General features: G+C 45.5%; 1 protein-coding gene across 1 annotated transcript in view; it reads right to left on the reverse strand.

Annotated features, from left to right (window-relative positions):
• The window catches only part of LOC142573239 (uncharacterized), a 209,540-nt gene extending 187,996 nt beyond the window's left edge, over positions 1 to 21,544 (reverse strand). Inside the window, exon 1 of the mRNA XM_075682844.1 lies at positions 21,306 to 21,544. Within this exon, the coding sequence (XP_075538959.1) occupies positions 21,306 to 21,344 (39 nt within the window). The 5' untranslated portion in view covers positions 21,345 to 21,544. The remainder of the gene's footprint in view (positions 1 to 21,305) is intronic.
• Between the last annotated feature and the right edge of the window lie 262 nt (positions 21,545 to 21,806).

Consider the following 21,806-nt stretch of genomic DNA (forward strand, 5'->3'; position numbering starts at 1 on the left):
TAAAAGAAGAAGAAACGCCTCGCTGGCAGCGTACGCTGATATATCAGCGTGACATTTGGCAGGAGCTTTCCATTCAAGTGCTGTCTCCAATAGAATGCCTTTCCAGGGAGCGCTGTGTGGAAGCTGCTATCAGCTCAATGCCAGGATAAGAACGATTGCCCAGCACACCTGTGCAGAGAAGAGCTCTTGGCGAAGAGCTTTCCTTATCGATCGGCGTGAAAGCAGCCCGTAGGTGGGCGTACGATACGGGCACCGTGTGTCGATTGCCAGCTGTCTCCGAGATGATTGTCGAGCATCGAGGAAGATTGAAGCTTCCGGCGCAAGTGCTCACAAGCCTATAACATCCCAGAGGTACACAAACAGAACCCAGTGGGAACCCATAATTGGCGTTAGGCAGCTGTGACGGCCGCGTTCACTCGATTACCTTTTCACCGTCTTATTCGCACGAACTTGCGAAAAGACTGCGCGCAACGAGCACTTCAGGCGACGAGCACAAATTGCGCGACTAGTCATAATTCAGGTGAAAATACATACAATGAAAGGGTCAAATTAAAAAAAAAAGAAACAGGGGCCGTAGCCGCAAGAAGTTCTTACGCTAAAAAGTCGTGTTGTTGGGCGAGAGAGAGAGAGAAAACAAGGATAGGAAAGGTAGGGAGGTCAACCAGAACAGCATCCAGTTTGCTGCCCTACACTGGAGGTGGGGGAAAGGGGAATAGAAAAAGGAAAAAGGGAGAGACTGAGCACTGAGTACGTGTTGGAGGGACACCATACACAAGGACACTATAAACGGTCTCTTAAGCCGGTGCACTTCAAGTACTGCACTAGTGCGCGAATCGATTTTCGAGCCAGTGACGGGTGTGGCCACGGTCCGAGTATCTTTGACTCGGTGAATGGTCTCGAGTCCAGTCGGCGTAAAGTTGCCCGCAGAGAGAGGCGTCGGACATCGTAGCAAGGGCAGGTACACAATAGGTGCTCGATGGTCTCCTCGCACCCACAGGAGTCGCACATCGGGCTCTCGGCCATTCCCATACGGTAGGAGTATGCGTTCGTGAACGCCACTCCCAGCCACAAGCGACACAAGGTTGTTTCGCCGCGGGAAAGGCTAGATGGCAGTTGTAACCGTAGCGTGGGGTCCAGTTTACGTAATCTGCAATTGAAGGCAGTTGAAATCCAGAGATGTTGTGACTTCTTGCGTGCAAGTAGGCGAAGTTCTCTGGCAGCTAGCGTCCGACCTCGCCAAAGGTGTTGGACGCGTCTTGGTATCTTCGTGGGCACACCGGAAGCCTTGTCAGCTAGGTTGTTGCCGACGATGCCACAGTGAGCAGGGATCCATTGAAATATAATGTGGTGTCCTCTTTCCAGAGCATGGTGGTGCACTTCCCTGGTTCATTACACCGAATAAACTAAAGGAGGGAAAGAGAAAAGCAGAAGGCAGATAGGTTAACCAGAATAACGTCCGGTTGGCTACCCTACACCGCAGGAATGGGAAAGGGGAGAACAAAGATGAGAGGGAGAGAGAGGAGGGAAGGAAAGAAGGAAATTGCGGTGAGTTCGCTGACGCGTGTGGTCTTATAGAAATTGCATTAATATTCACAGATGGTCGCACAAGCCCGTCGTCCTTAAGAAGCACAAAAGCGCCTTCACCGCTTTATGGGCCAACGAGCGATGGGGCCGGTGTTCCAGCAGCACCTGCACAGAAAGTGGCCGATTGTCCAGTTTTTGGAGAGCTTTGGCAAGTTCTTGTCTTTCTGAGGCATATCGTGGACAGCAGCACAGCAGGTGGTCGATATTCTCTTCGGTGCCGCAGACCTCGCATGCTGCACTGTCAGTCACTCCAATTAATGTAGAGTATGCCTTTGTGAAGGCAACTCCTAACCAAAGGCGTCAGAGAAGCGTATAGCTTCACGACGAGGAAGTCCAAGTGGAGGTCGGAGTTGCAGGGATGGGATTAATCGATGCAGTCTTGTAAGTCGTAAGTTTGGCGAGTTCCACTAGGTCAGTGAGAGACTGCGTGCCAGGTGTCGAAGCTGCCTTGCGGCGTCTGTCCTCGAAAGCGGAATTTGAACGCTGTGCTCTTCTTGATGTGCTTTTCGAGCAGCGTTATCGACGGAATCATTGCTACTGATTCCACAATGGCCCGGTACGCATTGAAAAAGGACCTCGTGACCTTTTTGTTGGACATGATGGTAAAGTTTCGCGATTTCGTATGTCAATTGGTCATGACATCCGCGTCGGAGAACTGACTGCGTGCACTAAAGGAGCGCAAAAAAGACACGGACAAGAAAGACACATGTGCTATTACTTGTCTTGTCTTGTCTTTTCCGTGTCTTATTTTTGCGCTCTTTTAATTTATTCCGTTCTTATGCTAGAACGCTTCGTAAGAGCAGCTGCGACCCTGTCGTGACCCCGGACATATTATTAGCGAAGACGGCTGGCCAATGGCAAAAAGCACACGAATGACCATCTTTGCGAATTCGACCCATGGGCAAGAGAACAGCGATGAAGGTATCGAGAGCTATTGTCTTATTATGAAACGTCGCTCTTACCGAATTGTTCATTGGAACTGATTTCGCTTTTGTTAACACTTGCTTAGGCGCTATGGTAGGACGACTATGCGCATGTGTCACAATAACCATAAAAAATAGCATACGCTTTCTGGGACTGCTATAAGAAATCCGCCACAACTGTTTCTGCGATTTCATGTGATGTATTTGTGAATTCAAGAGGGAACTTCGCTATACGCCCGGTGGGGGTTCGAGACAAAAATGACGGTGTCTTGCAGTAGCGCTTGCGCACGTTAATTCATACAACAGTGCACTTTGAAGATGTAGGGAGTTAATATTCATTTCGCTGCCCGAACATAATTTTTCTCGTAGGATGTTTTGTACCAATAAATTGTGGAGCAGTTTTATATTCCTGTGAGCAATTAATGATATTTGTCAAAGCTCCACTGTATTCTTGTCCATGCGTGCCTCACAACGCGAAGAGGTTTCAACACTCGTAGTAAGACTCACTGAGGCACTGCGCTACCTCTACAGCAAATTGAGCCGAATCGGTATACCTCGACACATTGTCCAGCGATAGTGTGCGGTACAGATGTCTAAACTTCGAACTTCTCAAAAGTTTAGCATTGATTGCGTTCTCGTTTCTTAATTGGATTAAACTGTCCACCATCTAAAACAAGCCGATTTACTAAACATTATGGAGTAGGGGTTATGGGGAAAGAGGGAGAGGGAATTGTGTTCGGCCGCAACAGTAATAAACCGAGAAACGGCGCGCACGTATACCGCACATCACCATGTCCAGTTTAGTACACTATATATACGCCAAAGCACCAAGCTGCGGGGGATACACGCCGAAACGATGGGCGCATATACAGTTGAATCGCTAGCATATACGCATTCTATATATATGCGTTCTCGTGCCTTGCCGCATCTTCACGTGCGTGCTCCTTGTGGCACCCTCGGGCTTTTTGATTTGGTTTTTCGCGTGCATACCCGCGCTGTAGCCCAGCCTCCCTTCGCCGCGCTCCGTCATCGCCCTCTCCACGACGCCTCTTTGCATTTCTTCCTCTCGGATGTGAGTGCATGCATGCATCCAGCTACGGTATATGGCCAGCTGCGGCTTGTCTCTCGTCTCCTTATACACTTGCCTCTATAGTAAATAAATCTCCCTCGCTTGGGTTTCGCGAGGGCCGCGCAATATTTATAGCGCTCCATAACTGCCGCCATGCGTCTCGTGGTCGAATGACCGCGGGCCAACGGCCTTGCCTCCCGACCTTGACAATACAGCGCACCCCCCCCCCCCCCCGGGCGGCTGCCTTTGTCATGCGAGCGTCCTGCTTGAGACGACGAACCGGAGTCTTCGGGTGCGCTGCAGCTTCGAGGCATGGGGCTTGCTTTGCTCGTTTTCTAAGTGCTATTGTGGAGCTGCTCTTCTGTGAATATGTATATAACGCTTCTCGACCGGAACTCGTTCGTGATCTTCGGAAACGTAAAACTTCAGTTATCGTACTTAATTATGGAGATGTGTCGACAGCTTTCTCTGGTTGTATAGAGCTTGACATACGCCATGAGTGACGCGATTCTGTAAACCTTTCATGTAAACGGCAGAGCTAGTTTCCAAGCGTATACTGTTGCCCGACACCCGAGCGAAATTCAGATAATGGGGCTGACTGGTTTATCAGGAAAGGAATAACACGATGGCTCTGTTCCCCTTCAATAGCTGTTTAATTTGTTTTTATTTCTTTTATCGGTTCGACACTCACCGGTATCACCATAATCGTTGGAATGAAGGGGCGAACAGATACTGTGGAATTAAATCCATGTATAAGATGTCAGGACGGCCCATATAAGAGGCAAAAAATAATGTTTACGGGAAAAAATATAAAAATAAAAATAAAAGAAGTTATACATACAATGTTGACGTAAGAACAAAAAAGGTAGAGGTTCGGGGGGTGGGGAGGCGTAGCAGACGTAATTTTCTTCACAGCTTGCATTTGTCTAATTTCTTCCGTGGCCAATTGTGCGGAAAAGCACTTGCGCTTTCTCCCGCAACGATGACGAACCGACAGCAGGTAGCAGTGCTGGCTGTATGAAGGAGTGCCTCCTTTGAAGTAGTGCCTCAGCAAATTTATTCTGTGTGAATTCAAGAAGGACCGCGGCTGTACACACTTGAGACGATCCTGGTGCAGGGCAGACTGAAGGAGTCTCAAAACTGTCCGCACGCTTCTGCCTAGTATGTGTGGTTGGTTAGCGATCGTCCACACGTGAAGTGAAATGCTGGCGAGAAATGTGACATTGTCTAGCTTATAAAATCACCAAAAGAAATTGCCAGAAAGTTAACGTCAGTGAGGCTTCAATGGAGAGCTTATTTGCCTGTTATTATACAGTATAAGAAAACGCTATGGAAACCTGTTGTTTCCCGTGTTTGTACGATTCAGTTTATTTTAACCTATCACGGGGTCAGTGGGAGGGGGGGGGGCGTGATTTACGCACTGTGCTTGTTTGTTTTCAATGTGAAGCTTTGTGAGAGACCTTCTAAAAGCTTGCGCGCCATTTGGTCATGCCGTTTTAAACAATCCCACCCCGTCTCTATCGTTCTGAATAATTTTTCCTAAGTCTAAATGTGTACATAAGGATGACAAAGAAATTTTGGGGTAAAAACCATCGAAGATAGTCGACAAAGACAGCGACAGCTTTCTTGTGTAATCTGCGGTATATCCTCATGCCATCCGTAAATCACGAAACCTTATGGGCCCGCCACCAGACACACGAAGTGGTAATCTCGCTGCCAACCACAACGCCGAGTGATACCACGGCATAGTATATCTTGTAATCACTGCACCCCAGTTGAAACTTTTATCACAAAAGTTGCTCATACCCTGTTTTACATTCTTGACAAAGTTATCCCTTGGAATTTTGACAATGACAGCCTACAAACAAATTTCATGAAGCAAAACGCTGACAGCGCATGCATTTTATGTTAAATCTTCTCATACTTCAATATTGAAAGTGCAATACAATTACAGAAACCTGAAAATGGCATTTTTTTTTTTTGTCGCGGCTGTGAACTACCTCTGGGGTCGGCCCACGCAATAGCGCGCTTCTACCAAAATGCTCGCCTTCGTGCATAGCGCTCGCCACCAGCGTTTACCGGTAAACATTACGGTTACATAAGCTGCAGTTGCTGGGAAGCAGGAGAAGCAGTCAGGGATCTTTCAATACTGTCGCGTTCCACTCTTAAAGGCGAAGCTTAAGCGTCCTCCGAATTTTTTCATCTTCTTTGCCAGCCCTACCTTTGAGCGGCACGATTGTAAGATTTCGGTCATTTGACCATGTTTGCCCGCTCCTCCACTACGTGGAGCATTGCAATCCTCACCAAAACAAAGCTGAAATGCAGCCTTCGAGATTCTCGGAACGATACGAACAGTGGCGTACTGCACTCTGATCGATGAATCGGTAAATTTAACCCACGATGCCGCAGCAAAATAGCATGTTTACGAAAAACATGCGCGCAAAAAGAAAAGCCGATGTTTGCGTTATCTCAAAACTACACCTGCGACTCCAAAACCGGTCGGCCACCGTGTGCACCGGTGCAAGGTATTGACGCACGCGTAGTTATCATCTACATATCTCCTAAGACTTTGTAACTACGTTCTGAAAATTGCGGCATTGGGAAGAATACTTATATGTACTTCAAGGATGCTCTCCTTGTAAGGTTGTTCGAATAGTTCGATTACGTAATCGAAACGAATACGAATATTCAAGAAAAATAACTTTCGAATATTCAATCAAATATAGAATATTTGCTCATATCTAATCTAAAGTTTGTGCGGAGTCCGGTTAGTAAAAGATATAGGCTTATTTACATTGTTTGATACATGCATGTAATACCATTCACAAGCAAAGGAAGGGCACATCACCAGATGCACGCAAGGAGTTGCGTTCGTTGAAGCAGTGGAGTGTGGTCCTACAGCACCACGCATTGTATTAAAGGGGTTCAAATATGGTGAGGTTGACTAAATACTAGATTGCGTGCCTAAATTGTGACAAAAGAAAAAGAATCGTATATAGGCTTCCTAAAAGCGAAGTATTCTTATTAAACGTCTAGAAATTATTGATCACGAGTTATCTGCTCCATGGTGTTCGCTTATAGGAACGGGTGCCTCTGCACAAAAACCGCACCGCAAAATGATTCGGAGCAGTCCTCACTTGCATCGCTCTCTCTACCTCGGGACCCCGATAAGTATTGCGATCCCTTTTATTCGAACAGAAGCGAATGTTCGACAATTTCGAATTGTGCACTCCCGGATCGCGTACGAATTGAATAGAAAGGAGTGTACGGTTCGTATTCGAAATTTCAAATATTCGCACACGCCTATTTTAATACAAATAAAAGCCGAGTCCATAACACACACACACACACACACACACATATATATATATATATATATATATATATATATATATATATATATATATATATATATATATATATATATATATATATATATATATATATATATATATATATATATATATAGCCACTGCTCCGCCAAACGTTGTGCAGTAATTTGTACGTAAAGATTTGTCGTTGTTTTATTACTTTTATAATTTCCACAGACTCCCACATAGTTGAAACATCGTTTGTATCTGGACGAAAAATTTCTATCCCAAAATTCAGCACCGCTGTATCTGCAACGTGTGGCTCGTGCGTGGTATCTGTCTTCGACTACAACTAAAGGCCTGCAAGCAAACAGTGCCGCTTCATTATCACCTCGTGTGTGCTCTATTGATAACCTCAAGCTGTTTCAGGGAGTTGCCAGTATTATTTCCACCCAATTTAAAAGCGATTCACACCCACTGCGGTGGCTTAGCGGCTATGGTGTTACGCCGCTAAGCACGAGGTCGTTGGTATTGAATCCCGGCCATGGCGGCAGCATTTCGATGGAAGCGAAATGCAAAAAAAAAAAAAAAATACGCCCGTGTCCCGTGCATTGGGACACGTTAAAGATCCCCAGGTGATCAAAATTAATCCTGAGTCCCCGACACTACGGCGTGCCTCATAATCAAGTCGTGGTTTTGGCACATAAAAACCCGCAGAATTCAATTCAGAAGTGATTCATATGCAAGAAAGACGGACATAGTATCGAGTTCAATAGATTTTTGGCTCTCTTTAGATAAGACAGCTTCAGTATATAAGGGAGCCGCAATCGCTTCCACAAAACGGCAATACGCCGCGAGGGAGCGGGAAGGACGTATTGTAGTAATCGCGGGAAAGGAATGCGTCAAAATACACTATATTTAAATAAAAATACAGGCTGTAGAAACCTCAATTTCTGCATGCCCTAAAATTACGCGAATTTCACGATTGGAAAATGGCGCGAAATGTGTATCCACGCGATATATTCAGGGAAGAAATATGAGGACTATGCTGAAAACTAATATATGTATGAACGAGAAGAAAGAGAACTGAGGGGGCCGATTTTTATTAATCATATTATAAGAAGCCAACGAAGACTACCAAGGCAGCGGATGCTGCACAGTGAAGTGCTGGCGGACCAACTCAGGGCTGTCCAGAGGGCCCATGTGACGGCAGAGGGGCTCGGCCTCTCTGTACCGACGTGGGAGCGGCCCGCATCAGTCCCAGACTGATCCCTCAGGACCTAAATAAAGTTATTCATACCATACCAAGGAGAAAATATGAGAAATTACTTGTACTTACTAATTGAATTAAATAAGTTATGAATAAATGGAAATCAGAATAAATGGAAAAACAACTCGAAGGCGCCACTTCGATTTACTTTGCTGCGGGAGCTTGCGCTATGCCAGTCCTCTCAAATGCGGTGCAGGAATTCTCCAGCCTCGCCGAGAGGTAGTGTACCGTACTTTGATGAGCCAGGCGGCGTGCGTTGGCTTGATCGGTGAGGCCGTCAGAGGCACCTTGTCATCCTTGCCTGGCTCCATGCAGCTGTGCGGCTGTGTCAGCGTTACAACGCGGGAATTTGGTCATCATATCGGACACTAACATGCTGTTAAAGTGCAAGTCAAAGGGCTGCAACATGGCTTGTACACCTAGCGAGTACGACCACGCAAAGATTGTTGTTGTCTCTCAGTTTCTGGAGGAGAGTACCATCGGTAAGCCGTGGAAACATCGAACCCTTGGCATCGGAGGGCTGCCTGAATGTTTCGCGCCGCCGTTCCAACGACCCCAACGAATGGGGTCGACCCCATTCTCCATGTAACGGACCCTCGTGTCGGTGGAGCTCCAGTAGTTTTGAATGAAGAATGTCCCAAGAAGTAGGAAAGACTGCTGTCACATGACATATTGTTTTCTTTCCTTGCTAGATTACTTCGGGTTGTACAACCGCTACCGCGTAGAGAGCTAAACTGATGGCACTTTTTTCGAAAAGGCAGAAATAGTTTTTTTTTTAATGCCAAGTAACTTTAGCGGCCCAACTGAAGTCGTACGGCATAAGCCTGAAATCGCAAAGTTTAGTAGCCACGAATATGACCAAGATCCCCAATTTGCGGACTATGTGGGCCCTGAAATCGTTTATGGTTTTACAATAGTTTATTTCTTTCCATGCGAAGCGGCAGTATTACTTAAAGTTGAAGTTACGGCGCAATTAAACTGAATAGAACTACGCAACTTTGCAATGCATTGAGTGACTCACCAAATGCTTGTTTTCTTGTCGTTTTTCTTTCAATAAATTATTTATTGGATTCTTTGTTGTCTTTATCTTTCAATGGCAAATGTCACAATGCATTTTCCAACAAACGTTCACATAAATATATCTTACTTATCGATCTTATTCCTGTCAACACACATTGTCACGAAGAGAAGCGTTTTGTGTTAATGGCATCTGGGTTTTATCGACATTACGAAGACTGTCATTGAGAAGCAAGAACGCATATTGCACAAAGTAGAATGGACCTGAATTTTTACATTTGCAGAGTCATCTCATAGCAACATTTGACGAATACTCTCCGATGTGCCTGGAATTTCAAGTTTCACCACATTTTCTACGCTTGTGTTCACAGTTCAAGTGTCTTAGATTACGCATTGTTTTTATATATATACACGTAGATGAGGCCGTTGATTTACTTTTGATCCACATTTGCTCAAAACATTTCCTTGTCTCTCATTCATGCTCGCAATGCGGTCATCGAGGGGACAGAGGTGGGGAAATGTACTCGTGGAAAGCGGTCTGCTCAACTGTGCTGGAAGTTCGGCCGAATGCATGTCGCTACGTGTTCTCTTCGACCTCTGCTGAAGTCGTACGTTTGTGACGCCGATGGTTTCACCAATATGGTTACCATAACTAATAAATTCCGCGCTCGCCTTACGTCACACGGTAAAGCTAATGTGCACACATCTGGTGCATCTTGGACAGTAACAGTAGATCAGTAGCGGAAGCACTGTGGTAAACAACAAAACCAAAACACCGGCCTTTTACCAACCGTTGTCGTACGTGAAGACTCAACTTTGCATCGGGCCCCTGTTTCACGGTGCGCGGCATGCAGACCTGCCACTTGTATATCAGTACTCATAGCGCCTCCTCAGAACAGAAGGAAACCCAGGGATGAGCTGTCTTTTCAAGTCAGCTCTTATTTCTCACTATAGTATGCTTCGAACATGAAAAACCTATTGCGTACTGAAGTACAACAACGAGATGTACAAAGCAACATCTCCTTGTAAGGAGACAAAGTGACCATTTCCTATAATTTGTTCTCGTAATAACCGCTTTAGTTAATCTGAACACATAGATTAACATGGCCGATAGCGCGGCGGTTGCCTAAATGTTGAATCTCCGTCGTAAAGTGCGGCGTCATCTAGCAGCATCCGAAATATCTATACTTTACGGGCGCATTTTATTCGTCGGTGACGGTAAGATGAGCTCATACAAATTGGTTTTACATTTTTAGAAAGCTGGGGTGAAAACAATATGATGCTTCTACATGCCATCATCACCATCAGCGTGTTTTATGTCTGCTGCAGGACGAAGGCCTCTCCCTGCGTTCTCCAATTACCCCTGACCTGCGCCAGCCGATTCCAACTATAGCGCCTGCAAATTTCCTAATTTAATCGCCCCACCCAGTCTTCTGCCGTCCTCGACTGCACTTCCCTTCTCTTGGCAGCCATTTTGTAACCCTAATGGTCCACCGGTTATCTAATCTACGCATTACATGATCTGGCCAGCTCAATTTTTTTTCTCTTAATGTCGATTAGAACATCGGCTATACCCGTTTGCTCTCTGATCCAAACCAATCCCTTTCTTTGTCTTAACGTTACGCCTAACATTCCTCGTTCCATCGCTCTTTGCGCGGTCGTTGTTCTTGAGCTTCTTTGTCAGTCTCCAAGTCTCCGCCCAATATGTCAGCACTGGCAAAATGCATTGATTGTACACCTTCCTTTTCAATGATAATGGTAAGGTTCCAGTCAGGAGATCAATATGTGATTATAAAATATGGTTCTAAAATTCGCATAAGCGTGGTGCCCCATACATTTGGCTTCAAATTCATGGTGATATATTAAATCGAAGCTTTCGTTGACCATCTCCTAGGCTTGACGCGGTGGTTGCTGCTACTGCAGCTGTCTGTTTCTGGGTGAGTCGCTAATATACATATATATATATATATATATATACACGAAGGTTACATGTGCACTGAATGCAAGCACCAGCCAAGGGGCTGAAATAACCCATGTATGCTGACCAACTATTTAGCACGTAAAAGTGGGAACTGTTATACGTAATGACAAAACAACAATAAATTGCTAAATAAAACTTGTACCTAGGTATAATGACAGATCATAGTTATCTCTAAAGCACACCGACCTCTTATTGCAATAGCGTTTTATATTCGGCAAATTCTTAGATTTACATGATTTCTTTTATTTAGCCATTCAGTTTGTGCCACAGGATGTGTGTTCATTTTGGCGGATCCTCCATATAGTTGGTACACAGTCCACTGTTACACAAGAAGTGCAGAATGCCTAAATGTAGCTAGATGCGCGTCGTGCTGCCCTCGACAACCATCATGCATCGCCTTCGTCCACGTGAAAGCGTCGACGTCTCTCAGTGTGTCCTGATTTGGCGTTTGCATTTCGGCAGAGCTTCCGAGCGGTGCAGTGCATAAACATAAAAAAAAAATTGCATGATAAGGTAAGGTGTGACATTTGCGGTGGATGAACGCGAAAATTGCACGAGATTACGCCTCACATATATGGTCAGAGTAAACGCAATTGTATGGCAACTCCTTTTCTTGTATGGAATTTTAATTATTCGCTTTAGTAAAGTTTCTCTTCCCACAGATTCCAATATGTGCGTGGGATATGCATATGTTATTGTCTGCGTTGTTGTCGTTGCTGTTGGCGTCGTCGTCGTCGTCGCTTATCTTTTCATGTTCAACAGGATTAAACCATTGTCGAAGAGAGTGTGCAAAGGGTAAATAACTGAAAAAAAAAATGCGGTAAGGCTGAGTCGGGAATCCCATTTACGTATTCCCAAACAGGGGCAAAAGGTGTAATGAAAGTAACTTTCACCAGCCTTCACCTTCCGCACGCAGTGTACATTTTCCTTGCCGAACGCCTCGAAGCAAGGTGTTGAACCAGTGAACAGACAACCGAAAAAAAGACGACTTTATGTTTTTTTTTGTCGAACTGGGACAGAACCGGAACATTACTTCTTTTTTTAATTACTATGGAACGAAACCACAAAGGCTGACTCCATTTAGAGGAGCTGTTAATCTATGCACTGTCTGCACTATATATATATATATATATATATATATATATATATATATATATATATATATATATATATATATATATATATATATATATATATATATATATATATATATATATACACATTCGGGGGTTTAACGTGCCGAAACTGGCAAAGGGGGTTATGAGGGACGCCGTATATTGACAGGGACAACACCAACGCTCGTGTTGTCCTCTTGCAATCCTTCTTCCTTCGTCCGTTTATTCTTTTTTTTTTTTTGCCGCACTTGAGTGCTTCGCGTTGCAGAAATTTTACACCATGCCTAGGGTTCTTTAATGTACACCAAGAGGAAGCATCGTACGCCTGCGTTTTTTGCATTCGGCGCAAATCGGAACGCGGCCGCCGCGGCGCTGCGTCCGGGAATCGATCCCGCGACCTCGTGCTCAGCAGCACACCATAGCCACTGAGCCTCCGCTGTGGGTCAACAAAAGGCAAAGCCCGTGGTCTGTAAACCGTAAAAGTTTACGGACCGCGAGTTCTCAGAGAACGTTCAATTTCCGAGCCGCCTGTAAGTGCAGTCAGTAAAACCGAACATCACAGTGTTGTTCGTATATACTGGTAGAGGCTGTAAATGCGAATACTACAGGCTGCGTTGTGAGGCTGCGCAGATGCTCTGCTTTTTCTCATATCTCGTGTTCCGTAAAGTTTTGTGGTTCACTGAGCATACCTCTAAGACCTTTAAGTATGTCATGACAGAAAAGTAAACTATGAACTTTGTAAATCGAATCAAGCGGCCGAAAGGAAACCGCGCACAGCTTCGTTTCTTGATATTCCTTTTTTCAGATGTTTACAGCATTTTCTTTATTGTTAATGTTTACGGCAACCGCGTTTTGAGACGAGCACGTCACCATGCACAAATAATTTATACCATTTGTGACAGTATTAGAGCCGCTACGCAGTTAAGGATTTATTAAGCATTTACTTCGCTTGATTCTATTCCCCTCTTATCATTCATCGCTCACGACCGGCTGACCCATGTGATAATGCGGGCGTGGCGTTGCTCGGACCACGGACAAGTGCGAATTGGAAAAGAATTGGAGAGAGAGAGAGAGAGAAGGGAAGACGGAAAGGCAGGGAGGTTAACCAGACTGAGTCCAGTTTGCTACCCTACACGTGGAGAGGGGAATGGGGAGTGAAAGAGAGAGAGAGAGAAAACTTAGGTGTAGGATGTCTATAGTCGGGCACTGAAGTCTGTTGCCCTCAGGTAGCGAAAAAGCGCTCGAACTGCTTTCTGGGCTAATGAACTGTGAGGCCAGGCTCCCAAGATCTTCGCTTCCGTAAATGGCCTGTCATCCAGTCTATTTAAGGCACACTGGAGAGTCTCACGTTGATTATCGAAGCGAGAACAGTGACACAGAAGGTGACTGGTGGTCTCTTCGCACTTGCACTTAGCGCACATTGGTGAATCCGCCATTCCAATACGATAGCTGTAGGAGTTGGTGAATGCTACTCCTACCCACAGCCGACACAGCAGTGTTGCGTCACGTCGTGGAAGGTTCGCTGGTAATGTAAGTTTCAGTGATGGGTCGAGGCTGTATAAACGACACTTAGAGTTCTGTGGTGAATGCCAGCAACCTAACGTGATGGCACGAGCGAGACTGCGAAGCTCTCTTGCAGCGTCGACTCTCCATAAAGGTATAAGGAGTGTCGGTGAGTCAGCCTGGGCACGTCGGGCAGCGTCATCGGCGAGGTGATTACCAACGATGCCACAAAGTCCCGGCAGCCACTGAAATATGATATCATGTCCTCGTTCAGAAGCGCAATGGCAGATATAGGAGACGCATTGTGATTTCTTAACGATATGCGGTGCACGCGCCTCAAGCTGCCTGGAGAGAATTCGACTGGAATTTCGGGAATACGCAAAAAGAGCATTGCGTCGTCATCCTAGATATAGTTCTCCATTGCGCGTCATCTTGAGAGAAAGCTGAGGCATCGCAATATGCGTCGTGCCCGGCGACAACACCTGCACCTATATAGTCGCTTCTTCGCGTTGACACCTTGCTGCTATGTAGTACCTCCACGGCCACTCAAAGCTACAATGGCGCAGTGAAACAAACGGTGAAAAGTGAGCTACTGCAAGAAACGACTATGTGCCTCTATGCCGCGCATATCCGCTGTGCTATCTATCGAATGTTGAGAAGACTGCAAAACGCGCAGTGTCGGGCGATGCGTGGAGTGAGACAAATAACTCCCGTTAGATGCTGAGACTACATCTAAGCTGCTACAAAGTATACAAAAATAGTAATATATATATATATATATATAAAAGAATACAATCTCGCCTTAACCATTCACCAGCGCTGCACTGTTTAAAAAATATCGAGTTGTGTTAGCCATTACGTATACATTTGGTGAAAAAGGCGTCGACTACAAACAAAAACGAGCAACAGGACGAAGCTTCGGCTGCTCCGCGCCCAATTGGCCCCTGTTCGCCAGAGATTTTGAGTCACTGCGGGAACTCTCGCGTCCTCCGCTTCTTCTGCTTGTGCGCTGCTATATGAGCGTTAGAGTTTCATCGTAAAATAGATTCTCGCTGCTTTCCTGTCATTATTAGTCGGTTATACTCGCGGACACAAACCGGTTTGAACTGTTTTGGACTGTTATTTCATTGCTCTGGAGTTTAACCGAAATTGAACCGTCTTTTACTGAATCGAAAGACAAACCAGAATGAAAAAGAAAAACACTTTTCTCTTTTATTTTGGGGGGGGGGGGGTGCTTCGAAATAGTGTTTTTAGATCAAACTACCGGAGCACTACTCTAATAAAAAATGGAGGAGGCTATATGGTGGCAGGCGCGCGTACAAATATAAGATGAGCAACTCGTTCACTCTCGGCTCATCAGCGGGGGATGAACCGGAACAATCGTCTGTGTCGGTTTCCAGGTTAAAGCGCAGGCGCCAAACTACTCCGGATTAAGTTAGGGCTAGGGGCTTTGTCGCGCGCTTGAAATTTCATTCCGTTTGGGACCCAACCAGACGGACTCACTCCGCTGGCTTCGGCGAGCTCCAATGCTCTATTATCTCTTCTCACCTTGGAAGCGCGCACTGCAGGCGCAACATGAATCGGCGTCAGAAGCCGCGTACATGCATGTGAGCGAGTGATGAGCAACTGACGAAGATGCGCTGGGCTGTTCTCGTTACAATAGATTATTCGGGTGCCTATGAAGCCTTTACTTTTGTTTCTTCTCGAAGTATGTACCACGAGGTTTATGTATAGCATGAAATAGATTTCCTTAGATGTCACAATGCTGTAAATCCGAATTGTCACGTTGTGACGCCGAGATCGAACAACACTTTCATATTGGTAGCCGCTAAACTTACATTGACATGTATACTACACACTACTTTTCGTTATTACTCTTGTTTCTCTACCTCTGCAATTTACATTGCCTTAGCTTATTCTCACGATTCTCATTATGCCATGGTGTGATACTCTTAATGCAATTAAGAAGTGCGGCAAATTACATTTCTGGTAAAATACTCCTGTTTGAATTGGACTGGATGCCGGGGTTTTACGTGCCAAAACCACGATTTGATTATGGGGCACACCATAGTGGGGGACTCCGGATTAATTTTGACCCCCAGGGGATCTTTAATGTGCCCCCAATGCACGCGATACGGGCGTTTTTGCATTTCGTCCCCATCGAAATCCGGCCGCCGCGGCCGGGATTTGACCACGCGACCTCGTGCTTAGCAGCGCAACACCGTAGCCACTAAGCCACCGCGGCGGGTGACTTTGGTTTTGAGCCGTTTAACTATTACAATTAGCAGAAGTGCGCTTTTCGTTTGTCACCAACGTCGGCAAGTGTATACACTCATATTCCGCCATACTTTTTTGTGCGTTCCACACCCGGAATGTTGGCGCAAGAGCGACTCTTGACGTTGCCGGCTGCACATAGAACCTCAATTTCGTTCTTTTCCATGCATTGCGCACAACAAACAATAAACAAGGAATCCTGAGAAGTACGTAATGAATCGAACGTAGTCTGATCGGTGGAAAGGAGTTAGCCTTAAACGTACAGCCGAACGCCTTTATAACGAAGTGATTGGGGTCACCGAAATAACTCGTTATACAGGTCACTTCGATGTAAAGGTCGTGCCCCGCATTTCACAGTATAACCGGGACGGAATTATTTCTTCGTTATACAGGTCATTTCGTTGTGATGGCGTTTGTTGTAGAGGCGCTCGACTGTATATAGTATATTTGCACAGACGATGTGCGTTCGTGTTTAAATTTGCGTGATAAGAGGATAAGCTGTGTGACGTCATTCTCTCTCTAACGTTCTTTTTTTTTTCATGCTTCTCTCATTTCATTCTCTCACGTTTTCATTGAAAGAGCATGCAACGGTACTTAGCATGTCAAACTGATTGCAAATTCTGCACGTTGATTTTCGAACGATCGACTGCTGCCACGTTCTTATTTTTCCTTTTCTATTGAAATAAAAGCAGCATTTTGCTCACAAGGCTTTACGTATCATGTATGTTACAAATGCATGGCCGCCGTTTCAGGCATTATTTTTGGGCTGCTATGCGATTGCCACAATCACGCAGTCACATAGCGGTGAATATTTTAAGGCATCATATATAGCTTACACGTAAACTGTGCAAGTTTCTGCATTTCGTTTTTTTTTTTTTCACTCTTGTGGCCAATTCAGTGACTATGGCGCTGCTGCCGACTGCAAGGTCGTGGATTTGATTCCCGATAGCCGCAGTTCAATAAGAGCGACATGCAAAAACTTTCGGGCGGATGATTTAGAACTTACTCGAACGTTCTACGTAGATTTACAGGTATACGCTAAGAAACCCCAGGTTCTTTAACGTCCGTGTCCTCCATCACCGAAGGTGCAGCCTGGGATCTAGAACCCCATCAATATCTTCAATTAATGAAAAGCTGTCATTCACCTATGATAGCTAACGTTTTCTTTTTTCATTTTTGTTAGCCCGTGTCTTTATTAAGCGCTATCTCGTTATCGTCTTTCTTGTATCGTACATTGATGCTGCGAAACATTGCTGCGTGGTGTAACGCTTGTAACGTGCCACTTTTGCAATCGCACACGGTTTAATCCCTGAAGTACAGTTAAGATCACCATTGCTCTTTTGCTGTTCCCAGCCATGACGTATACCTTGGGCCATTGTCCCCCACTTTATCTCGCCTATGCGATTACGTTAAGACTCATGCGGCGCTCTTCGCGAAACAATTAGTATGGTATCCTTTTCCGCGAACTCTCCTTCTAGTTGTCACGTACAGGGTTCAATGCATTTCTTGATCTCTGGTTCGCCCCGCTCTTTTCTCCTCGATGCTTTCCCAGACGTTGCGGGTGCACCCCATTAGGCCCTTATCACTTCGAGCATGTCAGCACAAATGGACATTAGCACGTATGCATGAGAAGTATGCAAGAAGAACGTTGGAGTGGTTATCGAGGCGCCCGTAATTCTTTGCGATTTGTGAGGCTAAAATCGGACACTGACCTTCTGTGATTGGGCAAAGAATCATAAAAGGTTTCGCAGCCCGCTGCCTTTTCCGATAAATGCCAAGAGCTTTCGTATCAAATCGCTTTTCTCTTTAACATACCAAATGTGTTCGGTGAAATGAGGACAACTTACACCCTCCAGGACTTACCGGCTCTCCCAATTTAGCTCTCCCAATTTAGTAATATGGCCAAGTTCTCCGAGAGGTTCAGGTACATGTAAACAATGCAGAATTATATGTAGCCTGTAGATGTTCTGAGCATGAAAATGCGGCTGATTATCGTATTTTTTTTTGTAACACTGAGCATGGAACGGAGAAGTCTTCTTTAAGCTGAATTTGTTCCATTATCAAAGATAATGCTCTAATTCGGCCAGAAGACAGTTCATATTCTATATGACTATGTCACAACCGGCGGTGTAGTTGACAGTATACAGACCGATGATACGGCGTGTCCCAAAAACAGTTTTTTTGTCTTAAAATTTTTTTTTTCTCACGAGTGTGTGCGTGTGCGCGTGCATGCAGTTGTGAAAAAGAATATATATATATATATACTAGCACGTGACGCAGAAATTTGTTTCTCCCGCTTCTTCACACGCAAGCGTAAGTTTGAACAAATTTTATTCGTACACCTATAGGTAATCATTGTCCTGCTCCTAATTAGAGGGACGAGGGGGCGAGTTAGTTACGGAGGGCTCCAGAGCGTACTTTCCGGAGCGCTAGGTCTTTCGTAACAGAACTTATTTCGAGTCGACGTCAAGAAAGTTATATTCCAACGACTTCCTACATGCTTCACCAAAACCGTCCGTCGGACTGTTGACTAGCAAAAACTCACTATAGAACATTAAACTGCAGCAGGTGTGGACGACGCTGTCTTTTGAACTATACTATTGTTTCTTCACTGTTTTCCTTGTTATGCCGTGGCTGTATACATATTGAAACTGTTTTGGCATAACGGACACTGTGATTGAACGTTCGCATGTAGCCGTTGCTGCGCGCTATAGCTCGTATTGCAGGTTGTACCGGAGTTAAGTGATATTCTATTACACCGCTATTTGTCTTAACTTATTTTTTTCTTTTTTTCTCATTTGTTTTGTTTTTTTCATACTTTCCTGGGTCGCTGCAGTTTATTTTGATAATTGGTATAGCAGGCCCTTCGGTGACATATCGTCCCAATCGCTCAGCATTAAAAAAACAACGACCTTGTGGCCATCATCGACTTTTGGTTTCCTGATGCTGTCCCGGATAGGGAATGGACTATGTTTATGTGCCTGCGCAGCGTGTTCAACGGCGAAGTTTAGGGAATTAGCAAACTTTAGACGGCTACAAACAGGCGTCCTCCGGGAGGAGAAGAGCGAGATGAAATCAGAACTGTTAATGTGGTAATATGGAGTTGTGTCGGGTTAAAGCTCCGCCGCTTCATGTAAAAAGTGTTCTGTCCGCATCAGAAAATATCACACAGTTCAATACATGCAAACCATTAACCTAGGTACAGACTGCGCTAAACCAAGTAATTGTTTGTTTATCGCAACTACCTTTTGACATTGACTGAAGTATATCGCAGCCGAAGCATAATAGCCGTTGTTTCGCTGCTGCAATTTTTTATGTGTAACAACGAGAAGTGTTGTTACGCTGTTGGAGACAGAGTCTTTTTCATTTCTGTATGGTTAATTCTAACTTTATAACAGTAGCTTGATCTATAGAAGCCGGGGTGAACTCATTCATGTATACGGACAGAACACTGCAAGCCTCCCGTGCAAAGCGAATGGACGTGCGTGAGTGCAACCCTGCATGTGTTAAAACGGAATAGCCAGTTCCTGCTTGCATTTTTGCCTGAAATGATGAAACGCGCCTTCTTATACGGGAACATTATAGTACACCCGGCAGTAATAACAAAGGTAATAGCTAGAGGTGCCATTAGTGCCATCACAAGAACCCTTTTTAATAATAATAATAATAATAATAATAATAATAATAATAATAATAATAATAATAATAATAATAATAATAATAATAATAATAATAAAGAAAGCCTGCGTAACAAGTAAGTGCACTGTTAGGATTGCAAGATTGACTCCTCTTGATGGGAATAAGGAATGTTGTTAATTGCTACATACACTACAATAACTGCGCTATTTTCAACTAATCAATTGATTGATCATGTGGTGTCTTTATCACGCTTAAACATTAACTATATATATGTATATACACTTTCAAGCTGTGCTGTACTTGACTAAGATTGCATTTCACTAAGAAGCCTTTCACCGCAAGGTTTTATTGGAGACGATGCGGCATTACACAGACTGCACGAATTGAAAAATGTGATTACATGCAATATGTAGGCACAGCTATCGGTATAATATTTCATTACGACTGCAAAGTGCCGTGAGTACTGTTACGAAATTATGTCCAGCGGTAATACATGTCGTGCTATGAATGTATACATCCATTGTTTTAACATTAATAAACACACGTGTTAACAAGCTTTGGAGAGAGTATTATGTATTGTCATGTATCTTTGCACCCTGGCAGCTCTTATCAGTCGGTGCGTCCAAGAATTTTTACATATATATATATTCCTGCTGTATTTTCAGCGAAGGTGTAGCCGTTAGTGATACGGCCTTGCTCAAGTGAACGTACACCGGGACTATATATACGTGTGAATGAATCGCGCGTCTCTGCGTTTACTCCAACCACTTCTTTGCAGCGTAAACATTTGCGACTCTATTGCAACCAGTCACCTAGGATCGACGAATACGGGAAGCATCTGCACCTGTCTTGGCACTTGTTTACAAGTATAGAGCCCTCCTAAGTCTGCGGCTGATCCGAAAAGCTTTCTGCATAATTTCTGCGCGTGCTTGCATATCGGCACCAGTATCCAGCTCAAGTTCATGTCTATTCGAAGTTTTGTACAGTTTTGTTGCATTTAGCTGCAGATTAGAAGAACCGGCCGCAAGAAACACTGCTACGACTATCATTCAAGAATTGCGTGCAAAACACACATAATCCTGCTGTGCGTTTATTTCTCAATAAGAGTATCTCTTGTGAACTTGTGGTTCACACATTGTGAACTCGCAAAGGACACCCTTACAGTTGCTGAAATGGCGACTAAGCCATACGAAGAAGAACCGAAAACGAAGACACATGCACCAAATTCTCGAAAAGAAGTCGTAGCGCACGGAGCTCTTATCACGTGTACGGCTTAAAACCGGACGTTCACGCACGCTGTTCACACAGCGCTGCAACACAGCGGCAGTTGTTGGCCAAAAGCGCGGCGCATCCACAACGTTGATAACACTAACAATGACGCACGTGACCTCCAAAATCTGAGCCCCACAGCGCGCCACTGCAGAGGATCAAAACGCGCGGGCAGACGCTTCCGCGTGCAGACCGCTCGTTTCTCGCCACCAAGTGCTCGCGGGGCGCAGCGGGTGACGGGCGAGCACCCCCCGTGGCACCCGAACTAACGACCTGGGGACGCAGACGCCAGTCCCCGGTGGTTAGCTCGAATGAGAGGCGCGGCCTCGGCGCTGCCATGTGGCGCTCACCTGCGAAGACGATGAGTAACCGAACTGGCCGTACGACATCGCCGCCGCTCGGCCTTGGGCTGGCGCGCGCACACACGACGCAGGGCAGGGGCAACCGGCGGCGCGGCTTAGTCCACTTAGGGGCACACGGGCATCGGACGACGTCGGGACGCTACCACGGAACTGGGACGCGCTCCAAAGGGCCCGCGCGCGCAGAGTCCGAGCACGCGCAACGGCGCAGAAATCGACGCAAAGTTCCTCGTTGCCAGCGCACGGTGCATTAGAATTGCGCCGGCGAGCGGCGCGCAGCGTGGCCTCCGTGGGAGGGGCCTCGCCTGGCGCCACCTCCGGAGGTTTGATTGGCAGGGCGCGCTCGTGGCCTGCCAATCAAGCTTGCGGCTCGCGGAGAACAAGTGTTGTGACATCGGCTAAATCAGCGGTGGTAATTTGCGCGCGGCGCCCTACCGATGCTGCCGTTCTCGCGGCCCAGGGCCACGTTTGCTTTTTGTATTCCTGCGGCCC

The sequence above is a fragment of the Dermacentor variabilis genome, chromosome 1 (assembly GCF_050947875.1).
Source record: "Dermacentor variabilis isolate Ectoservices chromosome 1, ASM5094787v1, whole genome shotgun sequence".
NCBI classification, from domain to species: Eukaryota; Metazoa; Arthropoda; class Arachnida; order Ixodida; family Ixodidae; genus Dermacentor; species Dermacentor variabilis.